Consider the following 22,046-nt stretch of genomic DNA (forward strand, 5'->3'; position numbering starts at 1 on the left):
TATGTACATGTAGATGCTTTATCGGGACAGATCCATTAAGAGTTTGAGCAGAAATAGGTCATAGGAATTAACTATATACAATAAAACATTAACAAAATGATGTGTCACATGAATGTTTTTTGAAGTAATACCTTTGTGACATGAAAAAAACAAAATAATGCCCCTGACTTCCTGTTGCCTAAAATGCATTAATAAATGACGGGGTTTCGGTAATTAAAAAGTTAGACGGTGTTACTAACCGTCTGGAATTTTATCGCAAATTATAATTTACTGTTACATCCCTCGTCCATTAACGAGTAAAAAAGTCAAGGGCGGTCACGGCATGTTCTTGTCGCTGATGTTGGTCAATATTTAGGACATTACGGCAAATGACGAGGGCGGTCGGGGCAGTTGCCGTGGTTAAATCCGAGCCCAGCAGAAGAAAAAACACAATTTAAGTTTTAGTTTCTTCACGAGTTGATCAATAAAAGGTTTAAAAGGGAGGGAGTCATCAATGAAAGCACCTAGGTATTTATATTCATGCACCACTTCTATAACATTCCCTTCAAGAGTGGACACTACCGGGGGAGTTTGAGGCACCTTCTTATGATAGGACAACGGCATAAGTTTTGTCTTGTCAGCAATGAGAACCAGTTGTAAGTAAATTTTGCACAGCAACAAAGGCTTTCTGCAGGGAATTAATAGCCTGTTCAAGTGATGATCCAAAGTAGTAAATAATTGTACCGTTGGCATAAAAATCCATATTAACATCAGAGAAATGTTGTTCGAGATAGTAAGAAGGGCCCCAAAACAGATCCCTGAGGCACCCCCTCATGAACAGTGACAAATTCTGAACAAAGTCCCTGGTATTCAATACACTGGGTCCTCTTTTCTAAATAATTTGATAACCAAGCGATGGTATGTTGTGACAGTCCAATGAGAAACAGCCTGCGTTTTAAAATAGCGTGGTGCAGTGTCAAAAGCTCTGGAGAGATCAATAGAAAGCGAATAACAGTACTGTTTTTTGTCAAACGCTACAATTATGTCATTTACCACCTCAATGTAACAGTGATAGTGCTGTGTTTTGTTTTAATACCTGATTGATATTTAGAAAGAACTTAACATACACACAATTATACATACATAAACACACTTACGTATATTTATCCATTCATTCATACAAACATATGTGCACATATAGGTACTTTCCCACATACATACACAAATACAGTACATACATACACATTCACGGTACATACATTCACACACACATTCACTGTACGAACATACATATACATTCACTGTACAAACATACATATACACATACTGTACATATACATTCACTATACAAACATACTGTACATATACACATACTGTACATATACATTCACTGTACAAATGCATATACACATGCTGTACATATACAAGTACATATACATACATACACTCATACAAATAATTAAGTTTCATCAAACATATATTAATGTTGTCGCCCTAGGGGAAACTGGGTAAAACACAGCACACTGACCAAGCTTACCCTATTGTTACTATAACAATGTACAAGGTTAATACAGTTTGCTTCTCCTTCTTCCCCTCCATTTATCTGCTTTCTTTTGTATTTCAAGTTATCATTACATATATGTATTGTTGCTTTTGAAATCATTGTATTGTTGATAATAGAGGTAATTATTGCTATTTCTATTATATTTGTATTCCTCCATTTGTAGTGCAAGGATGTCCATTGTCATTTCTGTGTTAATAATGTTTACTTCACTAAGTGCTTCTTTGCTATCCCTTTTCGTATCATATTTGTACATATTGTATTTGCTGATGGTGTTCCGTTGTTGTTGTGGTTATTGTTTTGTTTTTGTTGTTGTCTCTCTGTGTTATCCTCTTCTTTTGTCCCCGCAATTTCTCCCTCCGTCTTCCTTTTTTTCCTCTTTCTATCCCCTCTTGCTGCACCTAATAATAATATCAATTCATTTAATAAAGTCAAATACACGTAAGGCAACAAGAAATGTATCCCACACTTCTCTCTTTTAAAGTAAATCTGTACAGCAAATATGGACATCAGCAATATGAGTAGCTGGACAGGACAAAAAATATATAATTTTATTTGAATAGAGGAACCCCGGCCGAGTCATACCAAAGACTATAAAAATGAGACCCATTACCTCCCTGCTTGGCACTCAGCATCAAGGGTTAGAATTGGGGATTAAATCACCAAAATGCTGCTCTCTGCTCCCCTCACCTCCAAGGGGGTGGAACAAGGGGATGAGTCAAATGCAGGGGGTCATTTCACCACACCTAGTGTGTGTGTGACTATCAGTGGTACTTTAACTTTTTTAACCTTAGGCTATGTCTACACTAAGCCGGATAACTCCTTAAACAAATAATTATTTAGCCTAAGCATCGTGTCAGCCACGCTACACCAGCGTTTAATATTCCCCTCCTTGGATAATTTTTTACACGGATAAGTGCACCGTGTCTTTCTTGAATCTCTGGCACTTAGCTTTGTATGGACTCATTGATCGTTTACAAACTGAGTTCGGAGAGGAAATGACGCCAGAAAGACCTCGCCCCACACAGTAAGTGACGTCAGAAAGAATGTGCCACAGCCAGCTTTATAATAAAGCGGTTTCTTAACTCTGAGCTAACCCTGGAAAGATGGAGGCGAGTCATCCAGACATGCCCGTGTTTCTCCTTTTTCTACATGTACAGACACTTGTGGAAATCGCACATGAATACCTTAAGAGAAAGAGATTGCAGCTATTTCGGATACAACACTTCTCAGACGGCAAGAGAACTTTTGAATGTCCAGGTCAGCTGTGATTCTACTTACCGAAAAACTATGTCCATTTGTCGAAGGAGAGGCAACAAGAACGCGAGCTCCCGTGGATGGTAGTGTGTGCTTTGCTTTACCTGGCCGTCGAGGGAAGATAGATAGATAGATAGATGGATAGATAGTACTTTATTGATTCCTTCAGGAGAGTTCCCTCAGGAAAATTTAAATTCCTGCAGCAGTGGACAGAATTGAGATCGAATTTAAAAAGTAAATCATGGGGGTATAAATGGAAACAAAATAGAAAAATATTACAGTAAGAATACAAATAAAAAGCAACCATGAGAATAAAAATATAACAGTAAAATAACTCCAGAGAGGAGTTGTACAGTCTAATGGCGTGTGGGACAAAGGAGTTTTTTAGTCTATTAGTCCTGCACTTGGGATGAAGCAGTCTAGCACTGAACAGGCTCCTCTGGCTACTGATAACGGTATGCAGAGGGTGACTGGCATCATCCAGGATGACTACAGAAAACATTGAATGCATTTGGACTGGCAAAGCAGACTGTATCATTTATTGTCCGCCATGTATGTCGCAAACTCAACGTCTAGGTCCAGAGTATATAAAGTCACCAAAAAAGAATGGGCAATGAACGTGAAGGTAAAATAATGAGTGTCCTGACCAGATATCTAGATCCCTAGTTTGATTGTTGTAAAACTTTCAGGAGTCCAATAAAGATTTGATTAATTTATGATGTCTCAGGTGTGATTCACTACAATAGGGCCCCACAGCACACTGGATTTCAGTTAATTGAAATACCACAACACTGGATATTGTTCAGATAAGTTAGATTTAAGAACTTGCACCCAAAGCAACACTGGAGATGACTATGACGTGCGCATTTTCCGCGCATGGGTACTAGGTTGCGTTGCGCCGGCGGACGGAGGGGGTAGGGGGCTTTAACGGTGGCATTGTTGTGTGTGGACACGGACAAGGTTAGGTGTGATTTACCCTGGATAACCTTATCCGGTTTAGTGTAAACGGGGCATTAATGTGTAATAAAGGAAGCACAGAAGCAGATTTCCAAACTGATGGAATGTCTTTAAAAAAAAAAAAGCTCAATCAAGTCAGGTCTAGGGAGACTTTCTGTGGTCTTTTTTTAGAGCTTTATGCACTGCAAGACAAGTAAAAGGAGCAAAATTAAAAGGATCTCTACAAAACTTTGGAGATTCTGTACAAGGATTCCCTATAGTTGTCCCTTTTGAGTCAAATAGAGAACCAGACGATATAAAAAGTGGAGAGATTTTTTGTTAGAACATGATAAAAAATATATTTTGTCATTTTGTGCTGTACTGGTTTATTAAAAGTGCTGACTTCCATTGTTCAGACCAAGCTGAGCTCCGTGTCGCTGCGAGGGATCAGCGCCTCCAACTCGGCCAACGACATCAGCGGGACCGATTTCCATGGCAACTACGCCTTCGAGGGGATCGGGGATGACGACCTGTAGCGACGCCAACCCCTCTCCCCCCATCCTCTTCCTCCTCCATCGCACCACGCAGGTGTCTTCATTCCCGCAGGATTGTCGCGTCCACGCTTTTTTAAAGGCTGCCGTGGTCACGTGATGCTTTCAAGGCCACCGCCCACTAGTGGGAGCACAAGTCGTCACGGACGATTCTTAGAGGGAAAACAATGAATGTGCCAAAATGACATTTTTAGTCTCCCTGGCCACTACATTAGGTACACCTCACAGTGGTCACGTGTGCTTAATGTAGTGGCCCGGTCTTCTATTGTCTTCGTTCAAGGTTTCTCCTAAAGCCGCTCGCACTTTGCTCACATGACAAGATCTTTCTGCAGGAGGAGGCTTAGGAAATCCTTTTTAGTTTCTAATAAAGGCCAAATTATAGTTTACTAAAGCATTTTGCACATATTATGTCACTTTTTATATAATGTACGTTTATTTACTAATATCACACAGCTTAGTGAAAGCCCAATAGAACAAATGTCATCTGCGCATGTGTGCTAGATCATGTTTTTGATCATGTGATTCCAGTCAGCATGTCAATCATCTCAGAGGAGTCAGCCAATCACAGGTGCTTGTGGGCGGGGATAAAGTTCATGCATTGCTGGCAACAAAATGAACACTTTTTGGTTTTTTTCCCTGAGGACTTTGTTTTGTCATCTTGTGTCAAAAGTGTTTTGTTGTGAGGCTCACAAGGTCCAAGTCAGCGTGGAGGCGCCAAAAGACTGAAAAAAGCGCTTTTTTTTTTTTTTATTCGGGCGAATCGTTTGATATTTAGCAGTAAGCTCCATGACAAAATAAAAAATGTGAAACGATCTGTTTGCTTTTTGAACAAGTCATCTTTGCAAACCGTTTATTTGTGGACTTTTCAACATGCTTTACTCAAATCAGGTTGACTCAAGGTGCAAAAAAGTTGTTTTTTTTCACATGAAAAAAAAACAATGGTGCATCTGCAAAGTATTCACAGCACTTCACTTTTTCCACATTTTATGTTACAACCTTATTCTATAATGGAATACATTCATTTTTGTCCTCAAAAGTCTACACACAATACCCCATTATGACAACGTGAAGGTTTTTTTAAATTTATTTTGCAAATATATTAAAACTAAAACGGTTACATGCACATAAGTATTCAGAGCCTGTGCTCAGTACTTAATTGATGCCCTTTTGACAGCAATTACAGCCTCAAGTCTTTTTGAATACGAAGCCACAAGCTTGGCACATTTTTTATTTGTAATAAATTTGCAAATTTAAACAAAAAATAATTTTACAGCCCTTTGAGACACTTGTGATTTAGGGCTGTATAAATAAACATTGATTGATTGATTTTCACTTTGTCATCGTAGGGTATTTGTGTGTAGAACTTAGAGGGGGGGAATGAATGTATGCTGTTTTGGAATAAGGCTGTAAAATAAAATGTGTGAAATTATAATTTTACTAGAAAAGTGTTGCTGTGTTACTACAAATTTGGAGAAAAGAGAATTATTACAGTAAGTCAGAATATTTCAAGAAAAAGTGATGAGAGAAAAAAGAGAAACAAAACATTTTGGAAAATAAAAAAGGTTGGGGGGAAAAGTAATTCTTCATTTGAGCAGGAAACATTTTGACAAGACAAAAAATGTAGTAATGGGAACCAAAAAATAAGGTTCATTTTATGAGGGGGGAAAAAAGTTGTGACTTCACAAAACAAAGTCAGCGAAATGTTTTAATTTTAAAATAACATTTCCCCCCACAAAAAAGCAAATCGTTTTTTACACATAGGAATGTGTAAAAAACGATTTGCTTTTTTAACTATCCTCCCTCAACCAACTAAAACGTGTAAAAAGAGAATTACTCCTGTTGTAATATTTACCAAAGAAAGTATTAACAGGAGGAAAAAAAGAGACATTTTTGATATGACAAAGTAGAAAGAAAGGTTGCAAATGTTACGAGGGGAAAAAAATACTCAGAGGGGAATCATTTAATTGTAGCAGAGAGTTCTTAGGAAGAAAATATTTAAAGTTAAGACCAGAAGTGTATTTTAAGGATTTTAGGGTTAATTTTAAGAGAAAAAGTTGTAATTTTACAAAAAAAAGGCAGCAGAAATTTCAATTTTAAGACAAAAAAATTGCACATTCGTAACCGATCAACCAAAATTTTGGAGAAAAAGAGAACCACTACTGTAATGAAGTCGAAATATTTGGGTTGCGTGGCTAGGTTGGTAGAGCGGCCGTGCCAGCAACTTCAGGGTTCAAAGTTCGATCCCCGCCTCCGCCATCCTAGTCACACTTTAACCAAGTGCCACCCACTCTGCTTTAAATATAACTTAGATCATGGGTTTCACTACATAAAGTGCAATATAAATATTTTGAGAAAAAGTGGTAATAGGAGAGAAAAACAAAGTTGTGATTTTAGAAAATAAAGGTTCATTTATATTCCTAATTTGAGGTGGAAATAACACAGTAAAAACAAAAAATGACAAGACAATTTGTATGGAGGGAAACAAAAATCGTTAATTTGAAGACAAAACAAAAGTTGTAAAGTCACTAAAAAGCCAACAATAAGTTTAAAGTTTAAGATTAAAAAATGGCAAAATTGTTACAGGAACACTTTGACACAAAAGAAACAAAAGAAACCGTCCTCCCTTCTTCAACCGACTAAAATATTGTGGGGGGAAAGTGAATTACAATTCTAAATAGGTTGGAATAAAAACAATTAAAAAAGTGGTAACAGGAAAAAAAAGTGATTTTGGAAAATAGGGAAAAAGTTTGCAAAAGTTATAGTACAAGAGCTAGGTTAGTTCCAAAATATAAAGGAATTGTGCATTTTGTGATAAAAGCATGAAATTTGGTACACTTATAGCCAAAGGCATTCTCAAAAGATTTGGATGTGGAGCCATCATGAATTTTCAACATGGCGCCCATGGCAGCCATTTTTCAAAATGTCCGCCAGCAACAACTGTTTTCTTATGAATGATGGATTTAATATGATATTTCCGACTTATTTACCATTCATACTACTTGGTAAATGTCTTTTGGATAGTGGAACATTTTCATTGAAAATTCAAAATGGCCACCAACTGGTTAGATATGGATGATCTCTATGTTTAATTATACATGTATCTTGATGCAGAATTTGAATTGGGAAGTTTGGAATTTTTAAGAATCTTCTTTCTATCTCAAAATACTCATGGGAAACCTAGGGTCTATCACAGGGAAGACTAGTCACACTCGCCTTCACAGACACAAAGGGCTGTGCACTGTAAGTGGGATTTTTTGCACTTACACTGCCAAACACAACCCTTCTTGCATTTGCATGAGACAAGTTCATAACTTGACTGGCCTGCATCTGGTAGGCATGTCCAGAAGGGTTCATAGTCCCCTTCAGGTGACTTTGACCAGCCCCATTCGCACGGTGAAGGTAGTTCTGGTGTTGACACCAGGACTGTACCCCACACGTGCCCTCCTTGGTATACAGCGCTCTTAACATGCTCTTCTAGGGCAGCCTTGGTAGGGGGGATTGTTTGCACATTGTGCCTCTTTGCAAATAACTTCCTCCTTGCCGTATTGATTTCTGTACATGTGCTGGTTCGGTCAGACTAAGATAACAAACCTCTCAATTGTGGCCATTACCTCCTGTGGTATGTCATCTGGGGCTGAAGACACTTTCAACAGGGCATGTGTAAGTTCTGGAAGCACAGCCCATACAGCCCATGCAGTCTTTTTCCCATGGCCAACAAAGCTTGACACAGTGTCACAACCCGTCAATGCATGGAACACTGGTAGTGCACATGCTTTTTCGGGCCCGAGCCCTGCTGCAATTTCATGGGCTGCCAAATATCGAAAATTCTTACCAGTACCGAAAGCCAACCAAAGCTCATCCTCTGGTTGTAGAGTCTGAGCCACTGCCACAGCCAGCACCACAACATCAGTATCAACTGTTTGAATCATAATTTTGTGGTGGCCGTTTCTTGCTGCATGGGCTACGTGCAATAACATGCGACTATCCGCTTCCTCATGCGTGCAAGGAGCAATCGATGTCCTATCTGGGAGAGGTGGCTTGCTAAGGACTTCCATGTCACTTGTGATGACAAGCTGTTTATCCTCCTGCACAAACCATTTGAGCAGAGCCTCCGAGAGAAAGGCAAACAACTCAGTCTTATTGCTGTCAACTCTAAGAAAGTTTTGCCTGTTCCTGGGAATGGCTGCATCACCTACCACACGTCTCTGAATTCCAGTGCCACGCTTTGCTCTCGTAGCAGCTTTCAGAGAGTCAGACAAGTAGTGGTCCCACACCAGATCAAGCCTGGACACAGTTTCAAACTTTCTGGTCAGATATGGAATGAAGATCACATGGGCATAGTCATTGAAGGTTTTTACTGAACTTGGTTTCAGCATCTGGATGATGGCTGCACCATCTACAATGGTGCAGGTAACCTTTGGACTGTCAGAGTATGCACTGTGAACTTGTTCCAGGCATGGAAGCAGATCACTCTTCACTCCCAGTCGGAGACCTCCCCCATCAGAAAGCGCTGGTGGACATGGTTGGTTCTCGTGTCGAAAGAACTCCTCTAGGTTTCCATCTCGGGTCTGGCAAGCAATGAATAACCTTGAAAAAAGCTCCATGTCCTGTTTGAGAGAGACCATTTTCTGTTTCGGTTTTGATACTCTCCTCACGGTTGAAGTACCAAACACCAAAAGCTTATTTCTTGGTATGGTGTTGTCCACTGTCTTTGTTCTGTCAACAAATCGTTCTTTGGTCAAAGCTTCAAATTGGTGCTCTCCTATCTGCTTCACCTTTCTGACTACCTCAGCAGCTGAAGGTCCAGCAAGTTCCTTTGAGTGGAGAACAATCAGGTCCTTGCTTTCCTCTTCAAATTTCCTCTTCAGATTTCCAAAGTGTTCCATTGCACTGACCAAATATTGTACATCTTTGATGAATGAGACCTGGACACCTGTTTGGTCATGGTGACGTGTTTTATCTGATTTCTTGGAATCAATCTCAAACTCCTGTATGGATCGTGCAACTTCTGGTCCTGCTACCATCCATCGCAATAGTGCAAATGGGTTGTCAGTAAGGCCCACAGCACCACCATCTCCTTTAATGCAAGCATTCATCTGCTCATGGGCCTGGTCAATGGCCATAGAAGAGAACACATTTTTGGTCTTCTGGACCGTGAATTTGCCTGCCTTGAATGCCTGAGCTACGTTAGGGTGTGTGATGATAGTGTACTTCAAATTATGTGTGTGTGCTCGCGCACAGGGTGCGTGTGATGCGTCAGTGCGTTAGATTTGTGGCAGAAGTGCTTGTAGTTAGTGCATGCTGCATGCTGCCCCTGCTTGCTACTCTCTGCTTACAGCTATCGCTGCCAGCTAGCCCCTGGGTGGGTGAAAAGAGGAGCCGAGTGCGTAAGCCTCCTCCTGCTGGTACAAAGCCTCTCCACCACCAAGACCCCTGTGGTGCCTCCTCGTGGCCACACACGGTAAACTGCGTCTTTGCGGACACAGGCAAAACTGTAGGGGATCTCGGAGCAGCAGTGGGCCCCAGAGGCGAGGCGTGCAGGCCCACCAGTGTGTGGACACGCCCTGGTGTCCGCCAACCACTGCCCCATCTATGGGTTAAATAGATATAAGACCTCAACGGTGGAAGTGGCGGAGGATGACACTGCATGTCACAACGGCACTGAAGGCGGATGAAGGCTGCAACAGAGGGTGGTCTCCAGTCGTCATGGATCCATGCCACTGGATCAAGGCCCCTCTCTGCCAAGGACCGTGTGGTGGCTGCAGGCGCATCAGTCTCCCCACGCTAAAAGACATCACGCGCAGGCGTCCTCCCGAATGGGAACCCATCCATTTTACATCCCGGATACTTCAAAGTCCTTTGGCGACCGGGAAGTGGTAACGGGGGCAGGACAGTGAAGTCTGGCAGTCCCTAGCCACAACCTGGCACACAGGCGGTGGGTATTAGATTCAGTCGTTAAGCTCATGGACTGAGGCAGAAGAGCTTCTCGGCAGCTGCACCCATGACTGAGCAGCCCTATTCAGGATCTACTCTGCTCACCCCAGTAGGGGAGGGGGTTAGAAAAGGTACCCTAAAAATAGCCTGCCTCGCAACATCCTGTCTGGAATACCGCATCCAGAGGGATCACCACCACGCGGTCAGAAACAAAGAGAACAAAGAAAACACAAACTACACATTGGAGCCTGGAACGTGCGAACCCTCACGGACAACCAAACCAGCGATCGACCTGAAAGGCGAACTGCCATCATCTCCAGAGAGCTAAGGAAGTTCCACATCGACATCGCAGCACTCTCCGAGACCCGACTGGCCGATGAAGGGCAGCTGAAGGAAGAAAAAGGCGGATATACTTTCTTTTGGAAAGGAAAGCCTGCAAATGAGCCACGAATCCACGGTGTGGGTTTTGCTATTAAAACTGCCTCATCAACCACCTCCATGAACTCCCTGTGGGCATCAACGAGCGCCTAATGACCTTACGCCTTATGCTTGCTAGCAGTCATATGGCCACGGTCGTTAGTGCCTATGCACCAACCCTTGATGCACAGGATGAAGTTAAGGAGGCCTTTTATGCTGACCTGGACAAAGTTCTATCTGAAGTCCCCAAGGAGGACAAGTTAATCCTGCTCGGAGACTTCAACGCCAGAGTGGGAAGAAACCACCACCTATGGAGGGGTACACTGGGGAGAGAAGGGGTCGGAAATACAAACTCAAATGGCACACTTCTGCTAACTAAGTGCTCGGAGCACAACCTGGTCATCACCAACACACTTTTCCGTCAGAAAACCAAGTTCAAAACATCATGGAAGCACCCTCGCTCCAAACTGTGGCATCTCATTGACTACGTCATTGTCCGCTCTAAAGACCGTCGCGACGTCCTAAACACCAGAGCAATGACCAGTGCAGACGACTGCTGGACCGACCACCGCCTCATTCGCTCCATCATGTCCATCCGCTTAATGCGGAAAAGACGGATGCAGAAAAGACAGTGCCGGCCAAGAATCAACATCGAGCTGTTGAGTGACACCACCTACCAACAACAGCTGCAGGAGGCCTTTAGCGCAGCGTTGCCCAAACAGTACCCAGAGGATACGGAAACACACTGGAGCACACTTTCGACTGCCATAATGAAATCCTGCAAAAATATCCTTGGTCTCAAAAAGCGGAGACATCAAGACTGGTTTGATGAGAACGACACTGAGATCCAGCAACTAATTAACAACAAGCGGCAAGCTTTCATCACTTGGCAAAACAACATCCACTGCAAAGTGAAAAGAGTATCCCACGCCAAAGCGAAGGCAGCTGTCCAAACACAGGTTAGGAAACTGAAGAACCAGTGGTGGACAACAAAGGCTCTGGAGATCGAGCAGCTCGCTGACTCTGGAGACACTAGAGGCTTCTTCGATGCCACAAGAGTGGTGTATGGTCCCAGCCACCGCTGCCTAACCCCCCTTCGCTCAAAGGATGGTCTGCTGCTGCTGAAGGACAAGGACGCAATTTCAAACAGGTGGAAAGAACACTATGAGGGCCTCTTAAACAGGGACACTATACCTGAGATGGAGGCTCTTGACCAACTCCCACAACAACCCACAGATGAAAGCATGGGAGAACCACCTACCTTGGATGAGCTGCAGGATGCCATTGGGAAGATGAGGAACAACAAGGCTGCTGGGCCCGACGGCATTCCAGCAGAGGTCCTGAAGAAAGGCGGACCCGATCTTACCAAGCACATCCATGCCCTGCTTCTCAAAATATGGGAAGAAGAGGAAATCCCTGCACAGCTCAGAGATGCCCTAATTGTCTCCATATTTAAGAAAGGAGACAAGGCAGACTGTGGGAATTACCGTGGCATCTCTCTCCTGTCCACCATAGGGAAAGCCCTCGCTCGGGTTTTGGCCAACAGACTCACCCCCCTGTCAGAAAGCGTGCTTCCTGAGTCTCAGAGTGGATTTCGCCCAAGCAGAGGCACCACAGACATGATTTTCATCGCACGACAACTGCAAGAAAAATGCCGGGAACAAAATCAATCACTATACATGGCCTTCATAGACCTCACCAAAGCCTTCGACTCGGTTAACCGTCAGGCCCTTTGGCTGGTTCTGTCCAAGATTGGCTGCCCAGATAAATACATCCGGGTACTGAGACTACTGCATGATAACATGTCAGCCACAGTGCTCAGTGGCAGTGGAGATGAAACGGAACCCTTTAGTGTAGACACAGGTGTAAAACAGGGATGTGTCATCGCTCCAACACTATTTTCCATTTTTGTTGCTACTATCCTCCATCTCACAAACATACATCTGCCCCAGGGAGTCGAAATAATGTACAGAACCGACGGTCAACTCCTCAACATCAACCGTTTCAGGGCTAAAGGTCAAACCACCACCATATCCATCATGGAGCTGCAGTATGCAGACGATAATGCCCTCGTAGCCCTCTCAGAAGAGGACCTACAGTGCACTCTGTCTGCTTTTGCGAAGGCATACAAACAGCTTGGTCTTGCCATCAATATAAAGAAAACCCAAATCCTCCACCAATCACCACCAAACAGTAGTGCGCCTGTCCTGCCCCCAAACCTCTCAATTGACAAAATCCGACTGGAAAATGTGGACCACTTCCCATATCTCGGGAGCCTCCTGTCATCTAAAGCTGTCATTGACGATGAAATTCACCATCGCCTCAGCTGTGCCAGTGGGGCCTTCTCAAGGCTGAGGAAGCGAGTCTTCGAGAACCGTGACCTCCAAGCAAAGACCAAAATCCTGGTCTACAAAGCAGTCGTGCTCCCCACCCTTCTGTATGGGTCAGAAGCCTGGACCACCTACAGCAGGCATTTAAAGGCACTCGAGACCTACCATCATAGATGTCTCAGGAAAATTCTGAGGATCAGCTGGGAGGACCGACGCACAAACACCAGCGTCCTGGAGGAGGCTGGCTTGCCCACCATCATTGCCACGATTGCCCAAAACCAACTCAGATGGACGGGCCATGTAGTCCGCATGCCTGACTCTCGCCTCCCAAAACAAGTCCTTTATTCCCAGCTTGTTGAAGGGAAACGGGCCCCGGGAGGTCAAAAGAAGAGATTTAAGGATAACATCAAGGCAAACCTGACAAAGTGTTGCATAGACCTTAAGTCTTGGGAAGTCAAGGCAACAGACAGGACGATGTGGAGAAACCTTGTCCGTGAGGGTGCCGCGCAATATAATGACGACCTCCGCCATTCTGCACAAGACAAGCGCAGACTAAGAAAGGAGAGAGCATCCACCAAACAGGCCCAACCCAAACCCACCACCACTACATTCCCTTGTCCACATTGCCCCAGAATAATCGGGTCCAGAATCGGCCTCTACGCCCACCTGAAGACCCACAAGGACCAGGAAGGAGGACAGTCATACTCGACCACGAGTGACCGCCGATGATGACTTGAAATTATAGATTTAATTTCAGAAATATGGCTGCCATCTTGTTGTAGTGTGACTATTGTGGTCACCATTTCTGAGTTAGAAGGAAGATTCTGGCCAATTGTAAAGTTCCAAATTTGAATTCTGCACAAAGAAAAGGAAATAAAAAATAATACTGGTTTGACACCGAGATCACCCATATCAGACAGTCATAAAAGTGATGGCTGCAATCTTGAAGATGTCAGCCATCTTGAATATTTAATGACACATTTAGATTATCTAAAAGACATTTACCAAGTACTATGTATGGTAAATAAGTCTGAAACATCATATTATATCCATCATTCATAAGCGAACAGTTGTTACTGACAGCCATTTTGAAAGATGGCTGCCATGGGCGTCATTTTGAAAATTCATGGTGGCTCCATATCCAAATCTTTTGAGAATGCCTTTGGCTATAAGTGTACCAAATTTCATGATTTTATCACAAAATGCACGATCGTTCTGGTTACCAGCTGCACTATTATGAGGGGAGAGGTGCAGAACATTCTTTAATTTTAGGAACAAAAACATGTTAAGACAAAAAAATTGTAACGGGGTACATTTTTCAAGGAAATTTAAGGTTAATTCTGACAGAAAAATATATAACTAGAACACAGTAAAAATGGTTTGTCAATATTTCAGAGTCAATCGATTTTAAGCTAAATAAAGTATTTATAAATGTATGTAGAGTAAAGCAGCTCTAACAGTAGACTTAATAGTCATTAATGCTAGCAGTTTGGAATTCAACTCTACATTGTGTCAATCAGCAGTTGGCACTTTCATTCTCAATCTGGTTACTTTCGAAATCCTTGGCGTCTTCACTCAATTAAAAAATGCAGAACAAAACTTATTAAAATAAAACCAATAAAAATCAACAGAAGAAGAATTTTCGTTTTCAGTTCTAATCAAATTTAGCCTTTTTTAAACTCCTTTTCTTTTTTTAAAAATCGCTACTATGAGGCAACGACGTCATCATTTACAACAGCCAATAGCAACTCTCCTTACTGAGGAGGTGACGACACTGTTCAGCCCAGACCATGTTCACCAGTGTGGAGGCAAATTCAAGTGAGTAATGTTCATATTATGTTTGTATTCTAGTTAAAAATTAGTTTTTTTCCTCACTAAGCAGGGTTTTACAGTATGATTGATGTTGATTATGAACTTGTTGAAACGTGTACTGTCCAGTGACATCGTTTTTGTCTAGTTCCTGGTTTTATGCTAGCAGTGCTAAAGCAATATTTACGTTTTCATTAAGTTACATTTCACCCATATAACTAACTAATTGTGTATTTATTGTGTTTTCTACTGTGTGGTGATGTTGCCATTATTTCCACCTGTCTTATGGCATAATTTCAACAAGTAAATGATAGTTTTTTTAGTATGCTAATAATCGCTAATTAGTTTTAAGTTGCATAAATGTTCATTAAGTGAATTGTGACTCCAGAATATTTACTATCTTGTTTTTCACAGAGCCCATTTGAATTGAGTGGACTAATAGTTGGTACGTTTGTTTATATAAAACTGTAGACATTACCCTTTGATTGATTGATTGAAACTTTTATTAGTAGATTGCACAGTACAGTACATATTCCGTACAATTGACCACTAAATGGTAACACCCGAATGAGTTTTTCAACTTATTTAAGTCGGGGTCCACGTAGGGATGATGTTTGATAAGGAATTATCGAGTTCGAGCCTATTATCGAATCCTCTTATCGAACCGATTCCTTATCGATTCTCTTATCGAGTCCAGATAGGTTGTTGTATATGGAAAAAAACACACAATATTTGGTTTAACAAAAGCTCACTTTTATTATATAATAAAAAAATATTAATATTAAATTTATTATATTAAGTTAAAGTTAAAGTACCAATGATTGTCACACACACACTAGGTGTGGTGAAATTTGTCCTCTGCATTTGACCCATGCCCTTGATCACCCCCTGGGAGGTGAGGGGAGCAGTGGGCAGCAGCGTAGCCGCGCCCGGGAATCATTTTTGGTGATTTAACTCCCAATTCCAACCCTTGATGCTGAGTGCCAAGCAGGGAGGTAATGGGTCCCATTTTTATAGTCTTTGGTATGACCCGGCCGGGATTTGAACTCACAACCTACCGATCTCAGGGCGGACACTCTAACCACTAGGCCACTGAGTTATATATATATATACATATAAATAAAATAAATACTTGAATTTCAGTGTTCATTTATTTACACATATACACACATAACACTCCTCTCTACTCATCGTTGTATTTGAAAGTGCAATGCTTTGCAGCCAGTAGCACAGCCTTTGAAGGAGCATAGGTATGGGCAGTGTAATATTCTGGGTTGGAGTCAATAACCAGGCGAGGTGATGAAGTTACATCTCTTTACTTCATACTTCAGAACCGACTCCCACACTTGCCCATGACAAATTGGTACTTTGTTTTAAAGATGTGATATTTGGATTTACACGGTATGAAAAAAAATTTGAAAAGGAATTTTACCATTGCAACCTCATTATACTATTGGCTAAGTTTTATATTCATAAATGTAAGTTTCTCAATACCCTACCTGTTTTTTTGTGCCTTTAAAAAAGATTTAGAACTCTACATTAAAACACTCTCTGTCATGTCTGTGTGATCATGTTTTGTTTTGGTTATGTTCAGTTTAGTTTTTGGACTCTTTGTGCACTCTTGTTTGTTTTGTTTCCATGACAACCCATTAGTTTTCACCTGTCCTCATGTCACGCAGCTGTCTCACGTTTTTCACTCGCGCATCTGTCACTAATCATGTCGGTATTATTTAAGCTTTCAGTTGCCAGGCAGTCTGTCTGGCGACATTGACTTCTGCTACCCATGTTACCCATGCTACTATAGTTCCATGCCAAGTGAGTTTTTTCTATATTCTTGTCACAGTAAGTGTTTATTTGTTTCATGTTCATAGTTTTTTGCCCAAGTGCAAGTTTTTGTTTCATTAGTCAAGTTTGTTCTCCGCCTTTGTGCGCGCTTTTTGTTTGTACCCTTTTTGTAGTTAGTGTTAAAATAAAATGATGTCCTTACCTTCACGCCATGTCCACTTCTATTCTTGCATCTCGGGAAAACAAACACCCCATAGTCCACGTCATGACACTCTCTACCTCTAACAACCAAAAAGCTGTGAAAACGACGATGCTGTGTTCCAAATTTGGATTATTTACAGAATTTCTGTGAGCCTATGGCTTTACATTTTGTAACATATATATATAGTTTGCATTCTTCTTTAGTTGCTTTATTGAGTTTACAAACCCCCTGGCGCTGTTTTGTACTGTTTCTGTACTTCATTTGATTTTTTTTTAACGTATGTAGATGTTGAATGTTATAAATAAAGGTTTTGAAAAAAACACTTTATAAACACTTGCCGTCAGGGTGCCCAATACAACGTAAACCGTTGGCCAACCAAAAAGTAACCACAGAACACTAGTGTTCTGTGGTTACTTTTTGGTTGGCCAAGCGGACGGAAGAAATTCGGGAGAATGGTTGTCCCAGGAAATTTTCGGGAGAGGCACTGAAATTCGGGAGTCTCCCGGAAAATTCGGGAGGGTTGGCAAGTATGGCATTTACAGTTCCATTTAATGCTTCTGGTTAGTTCATATTCTTTAAAACACAGGTGCGTCGTCATCATCCTTAAACTCAGCATCTGATGATACTATTATTCTAAACTTCACGATGTGTAACACTCCGGAGGATAGCAGCTGCTGCCAAAGGAAGTCCTAAAAGGCCATGCCATGATGCAAAAGTGGTGGGTGGACATTGTTGTTTAATCTAATTTGGATGCTAATTCTTTTGATTTGAGTATTCATGCTATATTAGAACAAATTCCTGACTTTGTTTTATTTCAATTTACGTTGAGAACATTCTAACAACAAAGCCTGGTGGTGAACGCATAATGCAAGAGTATGCAAAAACCAAATCTCAACTAAATGCAACCAGAAGACAGATGCTAAACATATTTGGTGCAGAGAGGACACATGCACATGGGTAAGAATCATACATGCAGGCTATAAAGAAACAATGTTGGATCAATTTTAACTGTGATTTCCAATGCCAACTGAGTGATTGTCATAATTGCATTTTTACATTAGGACATCTCCATCTAAAAGTGTAAAAGTGTTGTATGCACTCTCTTTCCATATCTGGAAGATCCATATTCCCGACCTGAAAATGTAAGTAAAAGAGGCTCTGCAACATTGAACACATTATTTCCCTCAAAAATGGTGATTATATATTCAGTCTGCATGTATTAATTACCGTATTTTTCGGACTATAAGGTGCACTTAAAATCCTTTAATTTTTTCAAAAATCAACAGTACGCCTAATCCATCCATCCATTTTCTACCGCTTGTCCTAATGTACGGAATAATTCTGGTTGTGCTTACCGAACTCGAAGCAATTTTATTTGGTACATGGTGTAATGATAAGTGTGACCAGTATGGTAGTCACACATAAGAGATACGTGTAGACTGCAATATGACTCAAGTAAACCACACCAAAACATTAAATGTTCTATTGAAAATAAAGAACATTACACACGGCACTCAAAAATCTGTCAAAATGTTTTAGTACGACTTTGAAGCCGCACCGCTTGATGGATTGTCGGCCCATTACGGCTAACGTAGTCACAGATACAATTATTACTATGGTGTGTGTATAAGGACCGCAAAATGGCACCCATTAGCAGACATATTATCTGGCGTTTTGTTTCAAACTATTATGCAAAACAAAAGAAGATGCTGCTCCGTTATTGATTTAAGTAAAGTTCAATTGTCATTAAACAGTTAGCTCTGTCACGCCAAATTTCTTCCCCCTAAAAAAATCCCCCCCCCCCATTTACTTCCGTGGTCATGTTTCCTCTTACGTCATTGACAGCGATCGATAGCGCTTCGGCTTTGACTGCCCGTCGCTGGAAAGATACTTCGTCTTTGACAGCTGCTGGAATCTGAAGAAATTTATTATTGTTTTTTTTTGTACAGGCGCAAAACAGGACAGTCGCGTGCCGGTTAAGGATCCCCGGCAACTTTGTGACTTTATTGGACGCAGCCCCGGAAGTAAATGGGGGGGGAGAAATTTGGCGTGACAGCTCCATCTTTTGACACTTCTTCCACTCCCGTCCTTGCACGCTACACCGCTACAACAAAGATGACGGGGAGAAGACGCTGTCGAAGGTGAGCCACGTAAATAAGACTGCCCACAAAACGGCGCATCCTGAAGCGACTGTCAGAAAGGGACTTGAAGATGATCTGTAAAACATCATCTATGCAACATTTTGACCAAAGACCCACCATTACATGTTATGTAGACCACAAGGAAGTCTTTTACATTTAGAAATAAATAAAAATAATATGATCCCTTTAATGCGCCTTATAATCCGGTGCGCATTTTGTATGAAAAAAAACCTGACTGGGAGCAGCAACATGTCAGCCTGTGTGATCTAACACTTGATGGCTTCCTAAAAGAAGGTCAGTCTTGGCGTCAAGATAAAGCAATGCTACAATTAAGATTAGGGGTGTCCTGAGCCAATATTAATACCGAATATTAGTGCAAAATCAGCAACAAAACATGTATTAGATGATTTCAGCTTGCATTAACCAGTGTTGCAGACTGAAACGGCAAATTTGTCAATATGAACAAGTATCACATAATTGTTGTTGCACACACACACACACACACACACACACACACACACACACACACACACACACACACACACACAAGGCAGAAGCTTATTAGAAAGTATCTAGTAACAAACGTGTCCGCATCACTCAACTTACTGCGTCATGAGCTTAATTTAATGAATTATAGTGGCCGTTGAGTGTACGGCAAAAACAATAAAACGAATCAACGCTCCACTTCAAAAGCATACATTTGGTTAGTGCTTTTGATACAAACCATTGTAGTAAGTAATTTCACTTGACCAATAATTTTCTAACATTCTACCATAAAAAAATAAAAGTATGTACTTTTATGTAGTAAGTATAGTTTTTTTCATACCCAATAATTTCACTTGATCAAGCCTTTTTAAACATTCCACACTACACAATAATAAAAGTATGTACCGTATTTTTTGGACTATAAGTCGCTCCGGATTATACGTCGCACCGGCCGAAAATGCACAATAAAGAAGGAAAAAAACATATATACGTCGCACTGGAGTATAAGTCGCATTTTTGGGGGAAATTTATTTGATAAAATCCAACACCAAGAATAGACATTTGAAAGGCAATTTAAAATAAATAAAGAATAGTGAACAACAGGCTGAATAAGTGTACGTTATATGACGCACAAATAACCAACTGAGAACGTGCCTGGTACGTTACCGCAACACATCCTGGCAAGAGTCATTCAAATAACTATAACATATACAAACCCTGTTTCCATATGAGTTGGGAAATTGTGTTAGATGTAAATATAAACGGAATATAATGATTTGCAAATCCTTTTCAACCCATATTCAATTGAATGCACTACAAAGACAAGATATTTGATGTTCAAACTCATAAACTTTATTTATTTTTTGCAAATAATAATTAACTTAGAATTTCATGGCTGCAACACGTAACAGATTACTCTTCATTCACAATTGAAGTTAAAAAGTGGCTTTGGAGCAATCAAAGCTGCTCACACGGTCACTAAGGTGGGCATTATGTTTGACACATCAACCTAATGTGTATTATATTTATCCATGAGAGCATTTTTATTGTAAATTGTGAGGTTGTTTTTACAAATGATGACAGATGTGAACAAAAGCATGTATTGTCTTTGTGTGATGATGTAAATGAGGTGTGGTTGTATTGTATATTAAGTATGTGTCCATGAAAGGGCATTTTATGACTTTTTTCTTAATACTTGTGTATGATTTTATTGTCATAATTTTATTGATTTTTGTATCCCTTTAATTTAGGTAGCCAGGGACTGCAGATGGAAATTAGCTATTTAGCTATAATCTGGTACAGAACATATCTGTCTTTGAGCTTAATGTTTCTGTACATTGTCCCTTCAAATAAAGACTAAACTAAACTAACTAATGTGCCAAAGTAGTTGGCAAAGGGCATGTTCACCACTGTGTTACATGGCCTTTCCTTTTAACAACACTCAGTAAACGTTTGGGAACTGAGGAGACACATTTTTTAAGCTTCTCAGGTGGAATTCTTTCCCATTCTTGCTTGATGTACAGCTTAAGTTGTTCAACAGTCCGCGGGTCTCCGTTGTGGTATTTTAGGCTTCATAATGCACCACACATTTTCAATGGGAGACAGGTCTGGACTACAGGCAGGCCAGTCTAGTACCCGCACTCTTTTACTATGAAGCCACGTTGATGTAACACGTGGCTTGGCATTGTCTTTCTGAAATAAGCAGGGGCGTCCATGGTAACGTTGCTTGGATGGCAACTTTTGTTGCTCCAAAAGCTGTATGTTCCTTTCAGCATTATTGGCGCCTTCACAGATGTGTAAGTTACCCATGCCTTGGGCACTAATACACCCCCATACCATCACAGATGGTGGCTTTTGAACTTTGCGCCTATAATAATCCGGATGGTTATTTTCCTCTTTGTTCCGGAGGACACGACGTCCACAGTTTCCAAAAACAATTTGAAATGTGGACTCATCAGACCACAGAACACTTTTCCACTTTGTATCAGTCCATCTTAGATGAGCTCAGGCCCAGCGAAGCCGACTGCGTTTCTGGGTGTTGTTGATAATCAGTTTTCGCCTTGCATAGGAGAGTTTTAACTTGCACTTACAGATGTAGCGACCAACTGTAGTTACTGACAGTGGGTTTCTGAAGTGTTCCTGAGCCCATGTGGGGATATCCTTTACACACTGATGTCGCTTGTTGATGCAGTACAGCCTGAGGGATCGAAGGTCACAGGCTTAACTGCTTACGTGCAGTGATTTCTCCAGATTCTCTGAACCCTTTGATGATATTACGGACCGTAGATGGTGAAATCCCTAAATTCCTTGCAATAGCTGGTTGAGAAAGGTTTTTCCTAAACTGTTCAACAATTTGCTCACGCATTTGTTGACAAAGTGGTGACCCTCACCCCATCCTTGTTTGTGAATGACTGAGCATTTCATGGAATCTACTTTTATACCCAATCATGGCACCCACCTGTTCCCAATTTGCCTGTTCACCTGTGAGCTGTTCCAAATAAGTGTTTGATGAGCATTCCTCAACTTTATCAGTATTTATTGCCACCTTTCCCAACTTATTTGTCACGTGTTGCTGGCATCAAATTCTAAAGTTAATGATTATTTGCACAAAAAAAAAAGTTTATCAGTTTGAACATCAAATATGTTGTCTTTGTAGCA

General features: G+C 41.1%; 2 protein-coding genes across 2 annotated transcripts in view; both read left to right on the top strand.

Moving 5' to 3' along the window:
* Nucleotides 1–5,096, top strand: part of snx17 (sorting nexin 17) — a 65,037-nt gene extending 59,941 nt beyond the window's left edge. Inside the window, exon 15 of the mRNA XM_062033786.1 lies at nt 4,150–5,096. Coding sequence (XP_061889770.1) covers nt 4,150–4,269 — 120 coding nt within the window. The 3' untranslated portion in view covers nt 4,270–5,096. The remainder of the gene's footprint in view (nt 1–4,149) is intronic.
* A 9,671-nt stretch (nt 5,097–14,767) lies between these two features.
* The window catches only part of si:ch211-278j3.3 (E3 ubiquitin-protein ligase RNF19B), a 96,697-nt gene continuing 89,418 nt past the window's right edge, over nt 14,768–22,046 (top strand). The window contains exon 1 of the mRNA XM_062035005.1: nt 14,768–14,783. The gene's annotated coding sequence lies outside the window, so the exon portion shown is untranslated. The remainder of the gene's footprint in view (nt 14,784–22,046) is intronic.

This window comes from Entelurus aequoreus, linkage group LG23, assembly GCF_033978785.1.
Source record: "Entelurus aequoreus isolate RoL-2023_Sb linkage group LG23, RoL_Eaeq_v1.1, whole genome shotgun sequence".
Taxonomy (NCBI): Eukaryota; Metazoa; Chordata; class Actinopteri; order Syngnathiformes; family Syngnathidae; genus Entelurus; species Entelurus aequoreus.